We start from the raw sequence: 17,023 nt of genomic DNA on the forward strand, positions 1-17,023 counted from the left end.
ATTTGATCATATTATGATCACTATTGCCAAGCGGCCCCACCACTGTTACCTCTCTCACCAAATCCTGTGCTCCACTGAGAATTAGATCTAAAATTGCTCCCTCTCTCATTGGTTCCTGAACCAATTGCTCCATAAAGCTATCATTTATTCCATCCAGGAACGTTATCTCTCTAGCGTGTCCCGATGACACATTTACCCAGGCAATATTGGGGTAATTGAAGTCTCCCATTATTACCGCACTACCAATTTGGTTAGCTTCCCTAATTTCTCTTAGCATTTCACTGTCCGTCTCACCATCTTGACCAGGTGGACGGTAGTATACCCCTATCACTATAGTCTTCCCCGACACACAAGGGATTTCTACCCATAAAGATTCAATTTTGTATTTAGTCTCATGCAGGATGTTTATCCTGTTGGACTCTATGCCATCCCGGTATCCTGAAAATCCAGTCAGAGGCCCTCAAGGATTAGAGTTTGCCCACCCCTGGTCTGCAGTGATTGCCATGAAATACAAATGTAGTTTGTTTTTATTTTTTTATTTTTTTTTTTACATGTTGGGCCACTTGTGCTAAGCTGTCTCCCATTTCAGGTCTGTTTGGATAAAACCATTAATCCATCTGGCCCTTTTTTTGTGTCAGATTGTGGAAACCTTCAGTACAAAATGGGTTAAGATTGAGACATTCATTTTCTAATATCGTGTTCTGGAACAAGGGAAAAACGCAGAGCGGGGAAGGTAATTTATTTCAACAGGTTGCCCTTTGAGTCAAGTGCCTCTTCAGGTTTTAAATAGCTCGATTGTTCTGTTGTAAAGGGAAGTCATAAACATTAAAGTAGCACAGCTTGAACACCTAGTAAAAAATATATTTATTATTTGAGTCGTTAGCATCCAAGAATTTCCATTTTCTAAACTACGGTGATTTCTGTATGACTATGTGTGGCTTACTGGAGCTGGAAACTTTTTACCACTGTCCTAACAAAAAGATTTATTCAAGATCCACAATCCCTTGAATACCCTTTTTTTTCAGGGTTAGGAACCATGTTTTTCCCAATAGTCTCTGCTGAAGATACCTAGGTAAGGTTCTTCCTGGTGGCACTGTATATCAGCTCTGCCCAAACAAAGTGAAACCATGCCCCGAGCACTGCCTCTCAGTAGCCGGGTGGGAAATATTCAAATATCAGATTTCATGTGGGTAACTCCAGAAGTTCCCTGGATGAGCCCTTTTGGAATATTGACCTCACAGTTTGTAAATCTGTTGCTTAAAAGAGAATTGGACGACTTTTTATTTAGGCTGAGATTGCAGTATAGGAAATTGAATGAATAATTAAAATAAATAAATCAGATGTCTGTAGGCGAGCAGATAGTGCTGCCTCGGTGCACTATTTTTAAAACAGCCTACAGATACAGCGGGAAAACCTAGTAAGGATCACATTTATAAAAATAGAAAAATGCAGTGATGATGACATCTAATGAAGTTTTGCTCTCCACAGCACCGGCTCTTTATTCAGCTGCTGGAGAGGATATTAACTCAGCCGTATTGCAGCACTGAGGAAGAGTATGTGTTAAAGTTTCGGAAGCAGCTAGATATAGAGTCAAAGAAACTGCTGGCTGAGCCCCTGCAGTATGATGAGCAAGGTGTGGCCTTCAGCACTGGCGCAGGTAATTGCTTTAAGAGAGAGAGCTAAGGATTTTCTTTTTAGGCCTGACTTATATAAATGCTGCCATACTAACTGTTGTGGTTAGCTGACTGCTCTGGTATAACAGCTTGACTGTCTAGCCAGCCAAGTCTTTCTTAATTACTTTCTCAGCAATGACCCCTGGGGAGCTTCACTTCTCACCAGGTATCAATGAGGTTGCTAAACGTTCGCTTCCTCTCCAAGTACATTTCTGACTGTGAGATGCATAATCATTCAACTTTCCATATAATGCTACTTTAACTGGCCGTGAAATACGTTTGCATATCAGCCACGATGGCCCTTGTAATAAAGATTAGTAATGATGGTCTAGGTCCACCTTCCAGGGGGGCTGATGCAATGAAGGCGCGTAGAAAGCGGGCGCTGAACAGTCAGCGCCCGCTCTCTTAACGTGCGCATGGCGCCCCATAGGGCGACCCTGCGCTGGAATAAGTCAGTCATTCTAGGCTGGAAGGCTGCATGTCCCATTCTTTTAAAACCAACGCCGGGTCTATCGGCGTCGGTTTCCCTTACTGCCTTACGGCGGTCACGAAAACGGACTCCGTTTAAACTTGGCATCGGTTTTTGTGATGGGCCCGATCGTCAATTTTATTTTCTTTTCATTTGTATTCTTTTTTTTGATGCGCGCATCTATTAACGCCTGCTCCTGGCAGGCGTTAATGGATGACAGGTAAATGTGCGTCCGAGACGCACATTTTTTCTTTGTGCATCGGGAGTGAATGCCTAATAGCGCTCTTCGCGTGCATTTGCACGCGAAGAGTGCTATTGCGTTCACTCCGCGTTAGACGCGCGTGGAATAGGCGCTAATCCCCTTATTGCATTAGTGGATTGATTAGAGCCTATTCTACCCGCGTCCACGTTAACGGTGCCCTCGGCTTAGCGCACCATACTGCATCGGCCCCGGAGGCAGTGAGTGTAGTAGAATAGGATTCACACACAAGCAGGTATTCATGTCATAAGAATATTTTATTTAAGAGGTTTAAGGTTGATACAAGTCTTGTGGATTGCAAAAAAAACCGTAGCACAGAGAGAGAAGAGGTCCTGTTATGTAATGAGAAATGAAAACAAGAAAAAGTGATGAGAGAGGATTTCTTTCCCTAATTAGCTTACCGTCAAATAGCCAAAAGGCTGTAATTCATGTCCCCAACTTTCCTTCATGTTCAGTTATGGCTCTTGAGAGTCCAAGGCCTGTGCTTCAGGTTCATAGGTACCTCTTTATGTCCAGTGTCTGCCTTTTACGCATAGAGGTGGCTCCTTTTGAAATTTGTCAGTGTCGTATCAAACGGGCCATTACCTTTCACTGACACAGGAGCCAATGAAGTCTGAGGGTGTTCTGATTGGGTAGTATTTCCCAGAAGCACGAGTTCAAGCCTGGTTAGGTCAAATTAGGTACAGTGTTATTGTGTGTGGGCCCAAGAGCCTTGCAGAGCAATGCTGTGTAATACTGACGGTCTTTTGAAGGGCCTTATGCTCAAGGGCACGATTTAGAGTCACAGGAAAAGAAGATTGGAAAACTATACACTACATTTTCAAAGACATTCTTTATATTGAGTGCAAATTTCCAAAATATGTTTGTATGTATGTTTGAGATGTGCTCAAGCTATGCTCGTATATGTGAGCAAGTGCGAGACTGATTTTTGTGCGGGTGTGTATGTGACAGAGAGACGAGTTATGGGTGATTTATTGTGCAAGAGGAGAACTTGTGTCTTTGAGAAAGGGAATACTGTGTGTGTATATTTGAGAGAGAGCTGGGAATTTGTGTGTGTGTGTCAGGGACTGAGATAATGTCATCGTTTGTGAGTCTGTGTGAAATAGAGAATATTTGTGTATATGTTGCTGGGTGTATGCATTGATGTGTGTGTCGTCAAAGGAGTATGTTTCTGTGTGAGACAAGGAGAGAGTATGTTTGAGAAATGGAGCAAGTGTGTATGTATGTCCTTGATTTATTATTTATTGATTAACATTTGTTGTTTCGCTTTTCCTCAAAGTTGGTCTCCAGGCAGATTACAATAAATGTAAATGAATAGAGGCATTAGAACAGCTTACAATTGAATCAGTAACATAGCATTGGGATCCAGCATAGAAAACGACCCGGTTGTGTCCCTGTTGTGTATAACACAGGAGTTCAGGAAGTTAGGTCCAAGATGTGGGTCTTGGGGGGGGGAAGGCCTGACTGATTTTCCTGAGCTTAAGGTGGCACCGCTCCAGGCACAGGGTTAGTGGTATTTTGTTCTCAGTCAGGCCGATACTGAAAAAGTGCACAGGAAAACGGGCGTTCAGTGTTGAGCACTCGCTTCCCTAACACACGCCCAGCCACCTCTCCTGGGCGCGCGATACTGTGTTTAAATGAGGGGGGTTGCACTAAAAAGGAGGCGCTAGGGACAATAGTGCGTCCTTAGCAGCAGAAACCCAGGAGAGATAGGGAGTATGGGGGGGAGAAAAGGAGGTTGGGGTTTCTGGGTAGGGAGAGGCGGGCAGGAAGGCGGGGGGAGGAAAGAGGTTGGGGTTGCTGGGTAGGGAGAGGCGGGCAAGAAGGCATGGGGAGATAGGGAGTATGGGGGGGAGAAAAGGAGGTTGGGGTTTCTGGGTAGGGAGAGGTGGGCAGGAAGGCGGGGGGAGGAAAGAGGTTGGGGTTTCTGGGTAGGGAGAGGTGGGCAGGAAGGCGGGGGGAGGAAAGAGGTTGGGGTTTCTGGGTAGGGAGAGGTGGGCAGGAAGGCGGGGGGAGGAAAGAGGTTGGGGTTTCTGGGTAGGGAGAGGTGGGCAGGAAGGCGGGGGGAGGAAAGAGGTTGGGGTTGCTGGGTAGGGAGAGGTGGGCAAGAAGGCATGGGGAGATAGGGAGTATGGGGGGAGGAAAGAGGTTGGGGTTGCTGGGTAGGGAGAGGCGGGCAAGAAGGCATGGGGAGATAGGGAGTATGGGGGGAGGAAAGAGGTTGGGGTTGCTGGGTAGGGAGAGGCGGGCAAGAAGGCATGGGGAGATAGGGAGTATGGGGGGAGGAAAGGAGGCTGGGAGCTGCTGGACAGGGAAAAGAGATGGATGTGTGCAACTGGGATGGGGAAGAAGGAAGTGGGGGATGCTGAGCAGGAAGGGGTAGGAAAGATCTGGCCAGAGGTATTCTGGGTAGGGAAGGGCAGAAAGAGTTGAGCAGGGAAGAGAGGGAGCATGGGGAAGAGGATATGGGGTGGGAGGTGTCAGTAATGTTCGGGGATATGAGCATGTGAAGGGATGGCCGAGTAGTTGAGAGAAGTTAAGGGGTGATTGGGGGCATGGAGGGGAGTGACTGGGTACAAGGGCCAGACTATGTCAGTTTTGAGAGTGTGCATTTCTTCTCTCTTTGAACTTTGCTTAGTGTAGAAGGAAATATATTTCTGTTTCTAGTCTCCAGTCTTGCACTGCATGCAGAAGGTCTTGGGGTTTCCATTCCAGGTTTTGTTTGCACATTTGTACTTTGAGGTCTCTCATTCTATATTAGGTGAAGTTAGGTCTGTCTGTGTTCTGTGTGTATGTGACTGAGATGAGGTACTTTACTAGAGGTTTGTATCCGTCGTATGTGTTGTACTTTCTCAGTATTATATGGAACTGGTGGTGAACGGCTGCCTTTTCATGGGTAGGGCTATTGTTGGTGCTGCTGAGGGTATGGCAGGGTTGATAGTCGTGTACAGAGTTGGGTTTGTTTGTATTATTTTACAATGCACCTGGCCGTAGAGGGAGTTTGTGATGCTGTTATTGAGATGAGACCAGAATCAGAATATCTTTTTTTTGTAAGGCGAGTTGTACAAGGAAGTGTCTTAGTTCTGCTCTGCACCCCTTGTTAGGAAGCGGGGGTCTCCTGTGGATGCAGAGCAGATGCTTATATTAAGTCCCATGATGGTCATGTGGTCAGAGTGTCACGCATGTGAGCGTCACCTCTCAGGTGTGTCCTGATAGAAAACGGGTTGAGAACCACTGGTCTAGGCCATGGATACTTTTCTCCCGCTTAATAGGCAGAGGCAGAAGCCGGTCTGACAAGGTGGACTCTAGTGAAGACACTTGTACATGCCTCCTTTATAATCCATTTGGTTTTGTCACCAGAAGGGTAAAATGTGTTCCTTCCTCTGTCGATAGGGGAAAACTTTCTTTTTTTTGTACCTGAAACTATTGCTGATGTTTCAGTGTGGGGTACCAAATGAACATCTGATGACATCCAAATAGAAAAACCCAATGCTGTAGTACCAAAGCTTAAGCAGCAGCCCTGTAAGCCCATTTGGAGCTTTTGAATGTCCAGTCGTTTTTCCATTGCTACAAATTAATGTTTTGGTCTGGCGGTTTCCTCTTACACCTTGGGATCGGGTGCCATGAGCTTTCATTTGCAACTACCTGGTTGTTTTTTTTTCCCCCCTATTTTTTTACATTTCCCTCCCATCTCAGGCCAGCCATTATAGTAACAATCCTTGGCCATTGTCCACAAATCACTGCTCCCTCTAGAACCAGCCTAAGAGGTGTCGGTACTCTACCCACTAGATGTCACCATCGAATGGGACTGTGAACGCTGCTTCTGTAGCATCCCCAAGCCCCAGCCGACACTAGGGAAGGAAAGACCTGAATTGGGAGTCCTACCCCAGGGCTTCCACAGGGCAGGGTAGAAAACTTCCCACTGGCCCACCAAGCTTGCCAGAGGAATCTGATCCAACAAGATCCTCCAACATTTGTGCTCAGTTTAGAGTTTCTTGGGTCACCCAAGGTTCAGTTGATCCAAATGCAGTCTGGATCTGTCTTAATTTAAGAAATAGCGAAAGTGACGAAATGTTTGTCACCAGGCATAAAGCCAGGTAGCGTTATGTTCAAATGCCCAAGAAATAACAACCTCAGCGTGCATTTTGGCAGTAAATCGCTGGCTTCAGAGGGAAATTTAGATCAAATATTACCAGCAAAGCAATTTTTGACAGTTTACGAGACTAGTGTGCTATTGTTAGGGATGTACACCTGACAATGACATTTGCTTAGGTAGATATAAATCAAAGAAGCAGGCTATAAGGAATGCCCTTGCAAGGCAAGAAAAAAGCGTGTATTATTGCTAACAAGAAATCAAAGTAATCCGTTTTGGGTGATATGATCTCGTAGCCTGAAGAAGTTGCAGCTCTTTTTTGTAACATTTTGAATGATGATAAAATAATTTTTGACGTGTCGTCGTTTCATAGAAATACTCCCTTTGCTTTCACACTTTTATACTAGCGGATAACGGGAGTTTTCATTCTTTTAAGGACAAAGAAAGACGGCTCGAGCAACTGTCGTATTGTATGACAAGGGGACAGGCAAAATAACGGTCAATGGTATAGACTACTTAGAGTACTTCCCAGTGCTCCAGCACAGGTGAGAGTTTTATGCAAAATGCCTCAGCAAAACTAATAGTAAGCAAATATAGTGCTTTTAATTTGTTATTGTTAACTGCAGAGTTTGGAGTCTTCGTTTTACCATTTCTGACTGTATTTGAGACAACTGGAGTTTACCCTCTTCACGATTACTACGGTGACTGGGGGCATGAGCCCCTATTTATGGGGCTGTATGGATGGTGAAGGGGGGGGGCCCAGGGGTTATGCAGCAATCCACTTCACATCGCCAAGGACTTCCTTTTTATTTATTTATTTATTTTGAGTATTTCAATTTCAGTTCAAGAATTCACTTGAAACTGAAAGCAAAGTGACAGTGAACAGAAAATACAAAATAAACCAGAAATTCAATAATAAGTAAAAGTTTGAGGCCTCTTGTAATCCTAGTCCTCAAAACTGGGGGGGGGGATCCTAAAATAACCCAAGGGAAATATATAGCATTAAATATAATAAGAAGTAATAACTACCAATCGTACGGACATCCTATCCGAGCATCAGGAGCCTTGCTAGCGGGTAAAGGTGAAGATCCTTCAATGGGAGAAATCATCACTAAGAAAAGATGAGATTTGGGAAGATTGGGGAAAAAACATATGAGACATCTGATACTTAATAAGATATTTGCACGGGAATTTAAGCAGGAAAAAAGCATCCAGGTCTAAAAGCTTAGGCCTCGTTAATAAAAACTGCTTCCGCTTTTTCTGTCTTGACAAGTCCGGGTAGATTCCACCTTTTTTTAGATGAAGAAGTGTTTTCCAAACGATAAACGAAAGAACATTTTCAGAATCCAGTCTCTGTCAGATTCCAATAGAAATGTGACTGCCAGGGTTGCTGGAGAAGCCATCTTGCTCTGAGGTCTCAAGAATCGTCGTAAGATTCAAGTTGTTTGGTTTAATCGGTGAAAAAGACTGCGTGTTCTGTTTGTCAGTTGCACCTTTTTTAAAGGGCAGTAAATAACACACCCTAGATATAAGGGGTTCAGCATCCGATTATCCTTTAACAAAGCAGACCTTTCCAAACCCCGTTTAAATGTCTCACAGAATTTAGCAGTATTTTTATTCTCAGATTTCAGCATTTTCACCCGGTTGACCAAAGCCTTTACGCAATTCCCCAAAGGATTTAATTGGACGGTGATATTAAAGTTCAGAATAGCTTCCCAAACTGTTTCTAGTGTAAAGATGATTGGTCTTACCATTTTGGATAGTTTAAACGGTGATAAATCCAAAGAAACTTCCATATGGGGAGGAACAACTTCATGCTGCCGCTGAGGTTCACCTCCAGAGGTTCTCCCTGTAACGCCGCCAGTATTATCCAGCTCTGAGTCAGTCCCAGCCAGCTCCACGGCCTCAGGGCAAGACTTAGCGCCCTAGGCGTCGTCATCGAGTGAGTGATCTCGCCTCAACGGGATTTACAGGGTCAGTCCTTTCCACCGGGGACAGAGATGGTGATGAATCAAGGAAGGAGTCGAGTCCTTTCGCACATCTTCCAGCGAACCGATTCCCAGGACATTCCCCCCCCCCCCCCCCCCCCCCCAATACCCCACCCACCTGCAGCACGTGAACGTCCATTGGGCCGACTACGGGACTCTGGAGATGTAGCCGAGACATCCTTTACCTTAGCCCTTTGTTGTCGGCCGGAATGAGGCATATCAAACCAACAGGTTAGTAACGAAACAACGGCTCAAACACGCACAGCTAGATGCGCCATCTTGGATCCCCCGGGACTTGCTTTTAATGAGCTGGTAAATGTCAACCCAAAAGTTACTGAAGCAAATATTTACAAAAAGAAGCAGATAAATGATTTACAGTCCATTCTCCTATTCCTTTCTGTCAGGCTAAGCAAGGTCCAAACTCCACTTGAAATGTAATTGGAATACCTGTTCCTCAAATAAAAGGTGAAGGAATCTTCTGGTATTCTCTGAACTCAATGAGATTACTTTCCCGGTTCAACAGGGCTTCTTTTTGGGCTGACAACAAAATAATCCATCTGTGTCTCGTCCACAAAGTTAAGTCCATCAGTATATTACTTTCGGAACACCAGGCCAATACACTGAGGCTACAGCTCTCTCCCCACCACAGCATAAACAAGGATACTGTGGTAATATCTTAGGCAAGGTGATTTCTACTCACTGTTCCCATGCCCCTTGGCAAAACAGATCTTTTGATATCTCTACAGGTGAGCTTTCACTTTGCTGGCCTGCTTCCCATCAGAGTCCTGTATAGAGGCGTATCTAATCGGTTTGGTCTGACTCGTGACACTCTCGCCAGACTCTCTTGCTTAATGCAAAAGAGTCATCGTAACATAAGAAATTGCCATGCTGGGTCAGACCAAGGGTCCATCAAGCCCAGCATCCTGTTTCCAACAGAGGCCAAACCAGGCCACAAGAACCTGGCAATTATCCAAACACTAAGAAGATCCCATGCTACTGATGCAGTTAATAGCAGCGGCTATTCCCTAAATAAACTTGATTAATAGCCGTTAATGGACTTCTCCTCCAAGAACTTATCCAAACCTTTTTTGAACCCAGCTACACTAACTGCACTAACCACATCCTCTGGCAACAAATTCCAGAGCTTTATTGTGCGTTGAGTGAGAGAGAATTTTCTCCGATTAGTCTTAAATGTGCTACTTGCTAACTTCATGGAATGCCCCCTAGTCCTTCTATTATTCGAAAGTGTAAATAACCGAGTCACATCTACTTGTTCAAGGCCTCTTATGATCTTAATGACCTCTATCATATCCCCCCTCAGCCGTCTCTTCTCCAAGCTGAACAGCCCTAACCTCTTCAGCCTTTCCTCATAGGGGAGCTGTTCCATCCCCTTTATCATTTTGGTTGCCCTTCTCTGTACCTTTTCCATTGCAACTATATCTTTTTTGAGATGCGGCGACCAGAATTGTACACAGTATTCAAGGTGCGGTCTCACCATGGAGTGATATAGAGGCATTATGTAGTAAGAAGTCTCCCTCCTGACTCAGTAGAGTTCTGGATGCAAGTACTACATCAAGGTCCAACTCCTCTTCACGAACCCTCCCCCTTTTCACTCTCTGTCTCTGGTATTGCCTCTGAAATCTCAATACGCCCCCTACTGGACCGGCTCACTTCTCATGTTAAGACAGGGATGAAATAGGATCAGCCCATTTTCTGGGTTGGGTTAATGGGCCTTACACAAATCAACATTTTCTTTGTAGTCAGGGGTGTGTGATTGTATATTTGTTGAAATATAAACCCATATAGAGGCTAATTTTTCAACAGTGTGCACAAGTCAGCACATGCACGTATACCTTGGTGCGTTTAGAGTTAAGGCTGTATTTTATAAACTGTGTGGCGGGAGCTACGCAGCTCTCAAGCTACCATGTATTTCTGCCTCAAACTTGTGCAGTGTTTATTTCAGTATGCGTACGGCTTTTTTTTTTTTTTTAATTCAGGGAGCCATATACTTTCTGTAGCTACCTGTTTTAGTAACTGCATATATTTTATGTGCAAAATAATTGTAACACGTGCACGAAATCACTGCAGTGTGTGCATGGCGGCAAGCGTGTTAGAAAGTGTGCGCGTGCTCAGCTTACGATGATGCTTCTGCGCATACCTTTAATCTCCAGTTCCCCCAGACCTCCACCCTATCCTGTGACCACTTAATCAGGACCTGCCTCCCAAAGGTTAACGACAAAAGACAAGCGCGACCTCATTTCCATAACTCGTGTAGGAGGTGTGAAAGCATGCGCATGTTTGCTAATGTATGTGGTGTATATCGTTTACAAAATGCTACCTTGCGTGCGATCTTCTGAACCCTACCACAGTGCTTTCCTTTTCTTTGTTGACCTTTCTGCACAACACTGTTGATATGTGCATGCTTCAAGCTTTTACGAAATATTGCTTGTGCAAGTGAAAGCCGCTTAAAATGCATAACTTCCAGCGGTACACGTTGAAATAAAAATTGACCACGTAGAGAGTAATTTTCAGTAGTGAGTGTAAGCCAACACACACACACATGTTTAACTATGTGTGCTTAAGAGTTGCGCCTGTATTTTATAAATTGGCAGGAGTCACACGGTTTTTCTAAATCCTCAGTTTATGCACCAAGGCAGGGATTTTGTAAAGTTGGCTGATGCATGCGCATACTTAGTTTAAAATGCTTACGTATGTGCCTACTTCCAAGCACCAGTTCAGGCACATCCTCCTCCACGTGCCCCAGACTTACCACTCCAAAAAGAAGTCCGATTTATTATTGTGATTTAAATAGGTGTAAAAGCGCCTGCAGGTTTGGTGGGGTATGTGCACACTTTGCTTATAAAATGTGTGCAACCTCAAAATGTCCTCTACGTATGCACATACTCCAACGCTTCTGAAAGTTTGCTTATCATGCACAGAAGCTGCTTATGTTGAGTTACTTGCCCAACTCCTGGGTAAGTATTTGAAAATGATCCTGATAATTCATACACGTGTATATTTTGTGAACATTTTGTTGATTTTTGACATTTTATAGTTACAGATAGCTAAATAATTGGATGGCAATTTTAGAAAGTTTTTTTTTTTTCTATAGCCCTCATATAGTTCATAAAGCACAATAGTATCCAGAATTGACAATTATTTATCGGGGTCTTTTGTTCAAACTCTGATTGGCCGTATGGTCTCTTTCTGCCATCGTGTTTTAATGATTGTATGCAATTGGTTTACTCCCGCTTCGTATGAATGTATACATAAGCAGTGTCTTGCTTTATGGCAGTTACATGCACCTCTATATATTTTCAGAGAGCAGTTGATGTTCCCATTTCAATTCCTGGATAGACTTGGAAAACATGACATGACGTGCACAGTGTCAGATGGAGGGAAGCCATCGCAGGCTGGAGCAATTCGCTTAGCTTCCTCCAAAGCCTTGATGAGCTTCGTCGCAGAGAATGAAATAGAATTTATGAGACAAGGTACGGAAATTAGCGAGCCTTGATCAGCGTAGCAATGTAATATACATGTGTTAGGCTTTCCTATTACTTACAGGTTCCCGGACAATTTACCATGAGCACACACTTACTTTTTTTTTTTTTAATTTTGTCCATGCCTCTTGCTGGCGAATGCAGAATTGTTACTGGGTTAGGATCATAAATGAAATACTGTTAATGACATGAATATAGGGTGCTGTTTTTATTTTGAATTTGGTTGTCACTTCGATGACTCGGAGATTCAAGAAACGAGGGTGAGCCCGTCAGGTCTGCCTATTGGGATGAAGGGTATCGTCATTGACCCCCATGAATATATTGTTTGCCCATAACTCAAGGCTATGAGTATTGAGAAGCAAAATGTTCTGTCTATCCATAGAAAGTGGTAGGGCAGATTTCCGTGTATTGAGTTTATCCGTCCTGTTTTAGAGGGATCGCCTTTGAAGGGACAATTCAGCTTGCCTGCTGATCGAGTACTTTCTACCTCTGCTTACTCGGTCATTGCGTGATGGTATTTTTAGTGACAAGGACACCCCTCTAAGAAAAAACACATAGGGTTCAGCTTGCAAAAAATTTCAGAGGCTTTTCAGGTGAAATTAGGTTTCTTAAATTTTCTAATGAAAATTCACCTAAATTTAGGTTTCTTAAACTTAGGGAACTAAATTTAGACCTGCCGTTCATTTTCCTAGGTTTTGGGACCTAAGTTAGGAACCTAGTGCAAAATCGGTGCCAAGCACACACAATGTTTTGGGTTTTTTTTTCTCCACCCTAACTGTCCCGGAGCCCTGCACTTTTTAGGTTGCTAAATTTTAGGCACTTCTGCCCTAGTGCACTTTCAAAGGAGCTAAGGCCCCTAAACGCTTTGATAAACTGACCCCGTAAGACAGGGATCCCCCAAACTCCGTTCTCAAGGGCTGCAAACCCAGTTTGGTTTCCAGAATGAATATGCATGAGATCTGTTTGCATGCACACCCTCTTTCGTATGCAGATAGGTCCCACGGATATTCATAGTGGAAATCCTGAAAACCCGACTGGGTTCAGCCCTTGAGAGCCAAGTTTGGGGGGGACCCCTGTCATAAGGAATAACTGGCTTTGCTTTTTAAATGCCCCATTGTTTCATTCCTCAGAGGTATATTCTGGCTTCTAGTTGTGCTTTCACATTTTCTGATAAAAGACAGTTGTTGATGATGATGATGATTAGTTTGCAATTTTCTACTGTGCCAGTGGCTTCTCTGTGTGACCATGGCAAGTAAAACTAGGTACTATTTGGATAGTAATATTATTGCTTCTTATCCAACTCTTTGCCTTTGTGTAGAAATTCATTGCTTGTCCACTCTTCCGGTGTCATTCCTTTATGTCTCTGGTCTTATGATTGTGTAAAATGGGACCGCGTTCAGGATGTGAGGGAGCATCATAAAATCAAACGATTAATCTGTCAGTAAACAGAGGAGTAATTTTAAGAAAATAGGAATACCATAAACCTGTCATTGTAAAATGTTGGAATTTTGTAATGACAAAATGCTTTTCCCTCCGTTCCTCTAATAGCTGGACTACTCACTATAGATCCTCGTGTCAGAGAACGAAAGAAACCTGGCCAAGAGGGAGCCCGCAGGAAGTTCACCTGGAAAAAACGTTGAGTCTTTTTTTTTTTTTTTTTTTTTTTTAATACCAAGCCAGAGAGAACAAGAGGACAGCTTGCTACTGTACATACCAAAATCAAACTTGATTGCTGCATATATACGATTCCTTGCTGTGAACAACTTTTTGATAATAAAATGTGGCTTCATAATTTTAGCATTTTTCCTTCTTTCGGTTACAAAAACTGATTTTGAGGGTGCATTTTCCTCAAAGCACAAATTAGGCATTTCCATGAGGAACACACAGAAACATGGCCTGAATTGAGCCCTACTTAAGGGTGTGGTATATGAGATAAAATGGCATTCCTGAGGTCACAAGAAGTGTTGGTAATAGACACAGGATTTGAACTCTGATCTCCCAGTTCCCAATCCCTTCATTTAAGCACTAGGTCATCTGCTCCTATCTCACTACATCTTTGGTATTTTCAAGAAGATCAGGTTAGCTATAATGGATTACCAAAGGAATTTTTATAATAGACATTAAAGAAACATTTAGATAGATAATCTCTTTATACTAAAATTACAGTTTCAAACATCTCTGGGCTCTCATAATTTCTGAGATACACAGAAATGCCTAAATATTTAATCATTGTCCTTATAAAGTAGTGGCCCTACTACCCTCCTTAACCTGTGTAGGACCAGGCTAGATGCCTAGTCCACCTTAAATCATACAGAGAAAGGTAAAGATGGCTTTATGGATAGGACCCTGCTGAGCAGGATAACAGAGTGAGCCCAGATGGGAAACAAAAGGCCCCATGTCTCCAGGAGCAAGCAGCACCTGAACCCGCTGTCAGAAGGTCAAAGCCACAAGTCCACTGCCGGAGGTAAGCAGTTTCCATTGTTTGTAGGGTGAATGTTGCAATAAAGCTATAATATTTAAGAAGAAAGGCTGGAGTCCCTTGTGGGACTCCAGCAGGAAAGGTGGGATAGAGGGACATCATAGAGACATTTAAATACCTCCAGCCTTTTCATGCCACAGGATGCAGGCCTCTTTCAAAGAAAGGAGGCCCAGAACCTCTGTGGTGAGCAAATTAATGGAGTTGCTGCTAACAAGCAGAAGATAGTGCAAATCCTGGAATCCAATCGATTGCAAGATGCAAGGCAGCCTGATTTTACTAGAAATAGACAAATCTGATGAATTTCTTTGATTGGTTGACCAGAGAGTTAGATTAAGGAAGAGTGCTAGATGTAGTGTGCTTGGATTTCAATAATGCTGTTGATACGGTTCTGCACAGAAGATTTATAAATAGAGTGCCCTTGGTATGGGGCCTAGAGTGAATGACTGGGTTAGAAACTGCCTGAGTGGGAGACGACAAAGGGTAAATGATGTCCATTACTAGCTGTGTGTCTCAGTTTTCAGTCCTGGGTCCAGATCTTTTCAACATTTTTGTGAGCAACAGCGGAAGGATTGTTGGGAAAAGTTTGTCGTTTTGCCAATGATACCAAAATCTATAACAGGGTAAGACAGCCAGGAAGGTGTGGAAAATGAGGAGGGATCTAGCAAAGCTCCAGGAATGATGTAGGGTCTGGCAACTAAGATTTAATGCTACAAGATGCATTTGGAATCAAACATCCAAGGGTGCGATACAGTACTGGGGGTGAAATCCTAAGCACAAAAGAGTGGAATCTGGGGGTGATTGTATCTGATGATCTTAAGGTGGCCAAACAGGTGGATAAAGCCAGAAAAATGCTTGGTTGCATAGGGCACTAATACATCTAGGGCAGCCAAAAGTCAATCTGGCTACCATATTTTGCATCTGAAAACTTTGCAAGTTCTTCCCCATAACTCCCATCAATACCCCGTTGCAATAATCAAAAATTGGCATGGCTAGTGCCTGTACTATAGTCTGAAACACTCCTTCATTCACTTTATTCTTTATTTTTCACAATTGCTGCAACTTTAAAAATATTCTCACCATCAGAGATACATACAGTACAAAGGACCAGGAGACCAGGGTTCGAGTCCCGCTGTCCCTCCTTGTGACCTTGGGCAAGTCACTTTACCCTCCATTACCTCAGGTACAAACTTAGATTGTAAGCTCTCTGGGGATAGGGAAATACCTACAGTACCTGAATGTAAACCGATGTGATATCTCAGATCGAATGTCGGTATATAAAAACAATAAATCACCCCCAGGTTCCAAATTTCATGAATATTATTACACTTTCTTCCCCACCCTTAACTGAAGACTATGCTCAGGTGCCCCATATGAGAAAACCATCCACTTTGTTTTCTCCTCATTCAATATCAACTTATTCTCCCTAAACACTGCAGGCCATACTGAAGTCTACCCAAGTTCATTACAGGGTCCTTTCCTAGAGGGCAAACAATCTGGTCGTCATCCGCATAGATTTATGCCTGAAATCCCAATCTACGAATCAACGCCCCCCCCCCCCCCCCAGTAGTTGCAAAAAAGATGATAAAAAGTAACGGGGATAAGGGGGAACCTTGAGGTACTCCACCATTTAAACTATAAACCTCAGCCCTCTCATCCCTTACATGCACTTCCAAAAATCTCTCCCGCAAAAAAAAGAAGAGAGCCAATCTAAGACTCTATCTGAAAAACCTAGATCCTTACCATGAGCATTCAATATCTGGTGATCAATCAGGTCAAAGGCACCGCTAAGGTCCTAAACCCACTGTTTCTCCTCTTATCTAAACTCTCCCCAATCATATCATTCAACACTACCAGCACAGTTTCTGTACTGTAACCGGAGCGAAACCCTGATTGACACTCATCCAGCACCCACACTTCCTTCAGATGTCTAGTTTACCTTTTCTAAAACTTTTGCTAAAAATGGGCCATTTGTTATTGGATGGTAATTACCCATCACCTCCTTATCAGCCCCTATCTTTTTCAGGAGGAAACAAATTATAATCTTTTTCAACTGCTCTGGGTAAATATTCCTATTCAGGGATTCATTTACAATTAAAACCAGCCTAGTTAATAACTCATCTGGTATATTCTGAACCAAAAAAAAAGGACAAGGGTCCATATAACATAGTTACAGTCCCTTAAAATTGTACTCCATTCCAGTCTTCCCACTTCCTCAAATAATCCAATCTCTTCCCTCCTAAACATCTGCTCTTCCTCCAGTGTAACAGGCCCAACAACCCCTCCATTAACTAATCTATCATGTAATCCACCTTCTGTCTCTAATGACATGCAAAACGATGACAGCTTAAACCTTTTTGAATGATTGTAGGAGGGAAGCAATCTCTTCCCAACATCTGAATAACTGAAAAATCTCCTTTGGGTTATTTCCTGAAGAAGTTATCCTATCTTCATAGTACTTCTTTTTAGCCAACCGGATAGTGCCTATTTATTCAAGCAGCTCCTCCAGTTCTAACCCATTTCCTCTCTTTCCTCCTCATCTCCCTCTCTAAATCTTTCAGTTCT

General features: G+C 43.3%; 1 protein-coding gene across 3 annotated transcripts in view; it reads left to right on the forward strand.

The window, feature by feature from the left end:
• The window catches only part of MRPS9 (mitochondrial ribosomal protein S9), an 81,025-nt gene extending 67,251 nt beyond the window's left edge, over positions 1-13,774 (forward strand). For all 3 annotated transcript variants that reach the window (XM_029604843.1, XM_029604845.1, XM_029604844.1), the window contains 4 exons: positions 1,489-1,657; positions 6,931-7,039; positions 11,804-11,973; positions 13,531-13,774. In XM_029604843.1, the coding sequence (XP_029460703.1) occupies positions 1,489-1,657; positions 6,931-7,039; positions 11,804-11,973; positions 13,531-13,622 (540 nt within the window). In that variant the 3' untranslated portion in view covers positions 13,623-13,774. The remainder of the gene's footprint in view (positions 1-1,488; positions 1,658-6,930; positions 7,040-11,803; positions 11,974-13,530) is intronic.
• The last annotated feature ends 3,249 nt before the right edge of the window (positions 13,775-17,023 follow it).

The sequence above is a fragment of the Rhinatrema bivittatum genome, chromosome 5 (assembly GCF_901001135.1).
Source record: "Rhinatrema bivittatum chromosome 5, aRhiBiv1.1, whole genome shotgun sequence".
Lineage (NCBI taxonomy): Eukaryota > Metazoa > Chordata > Amphibia > Gymnophiona > Rhinatrematidae > Rhinatrema > Rhinatrema bivittatum.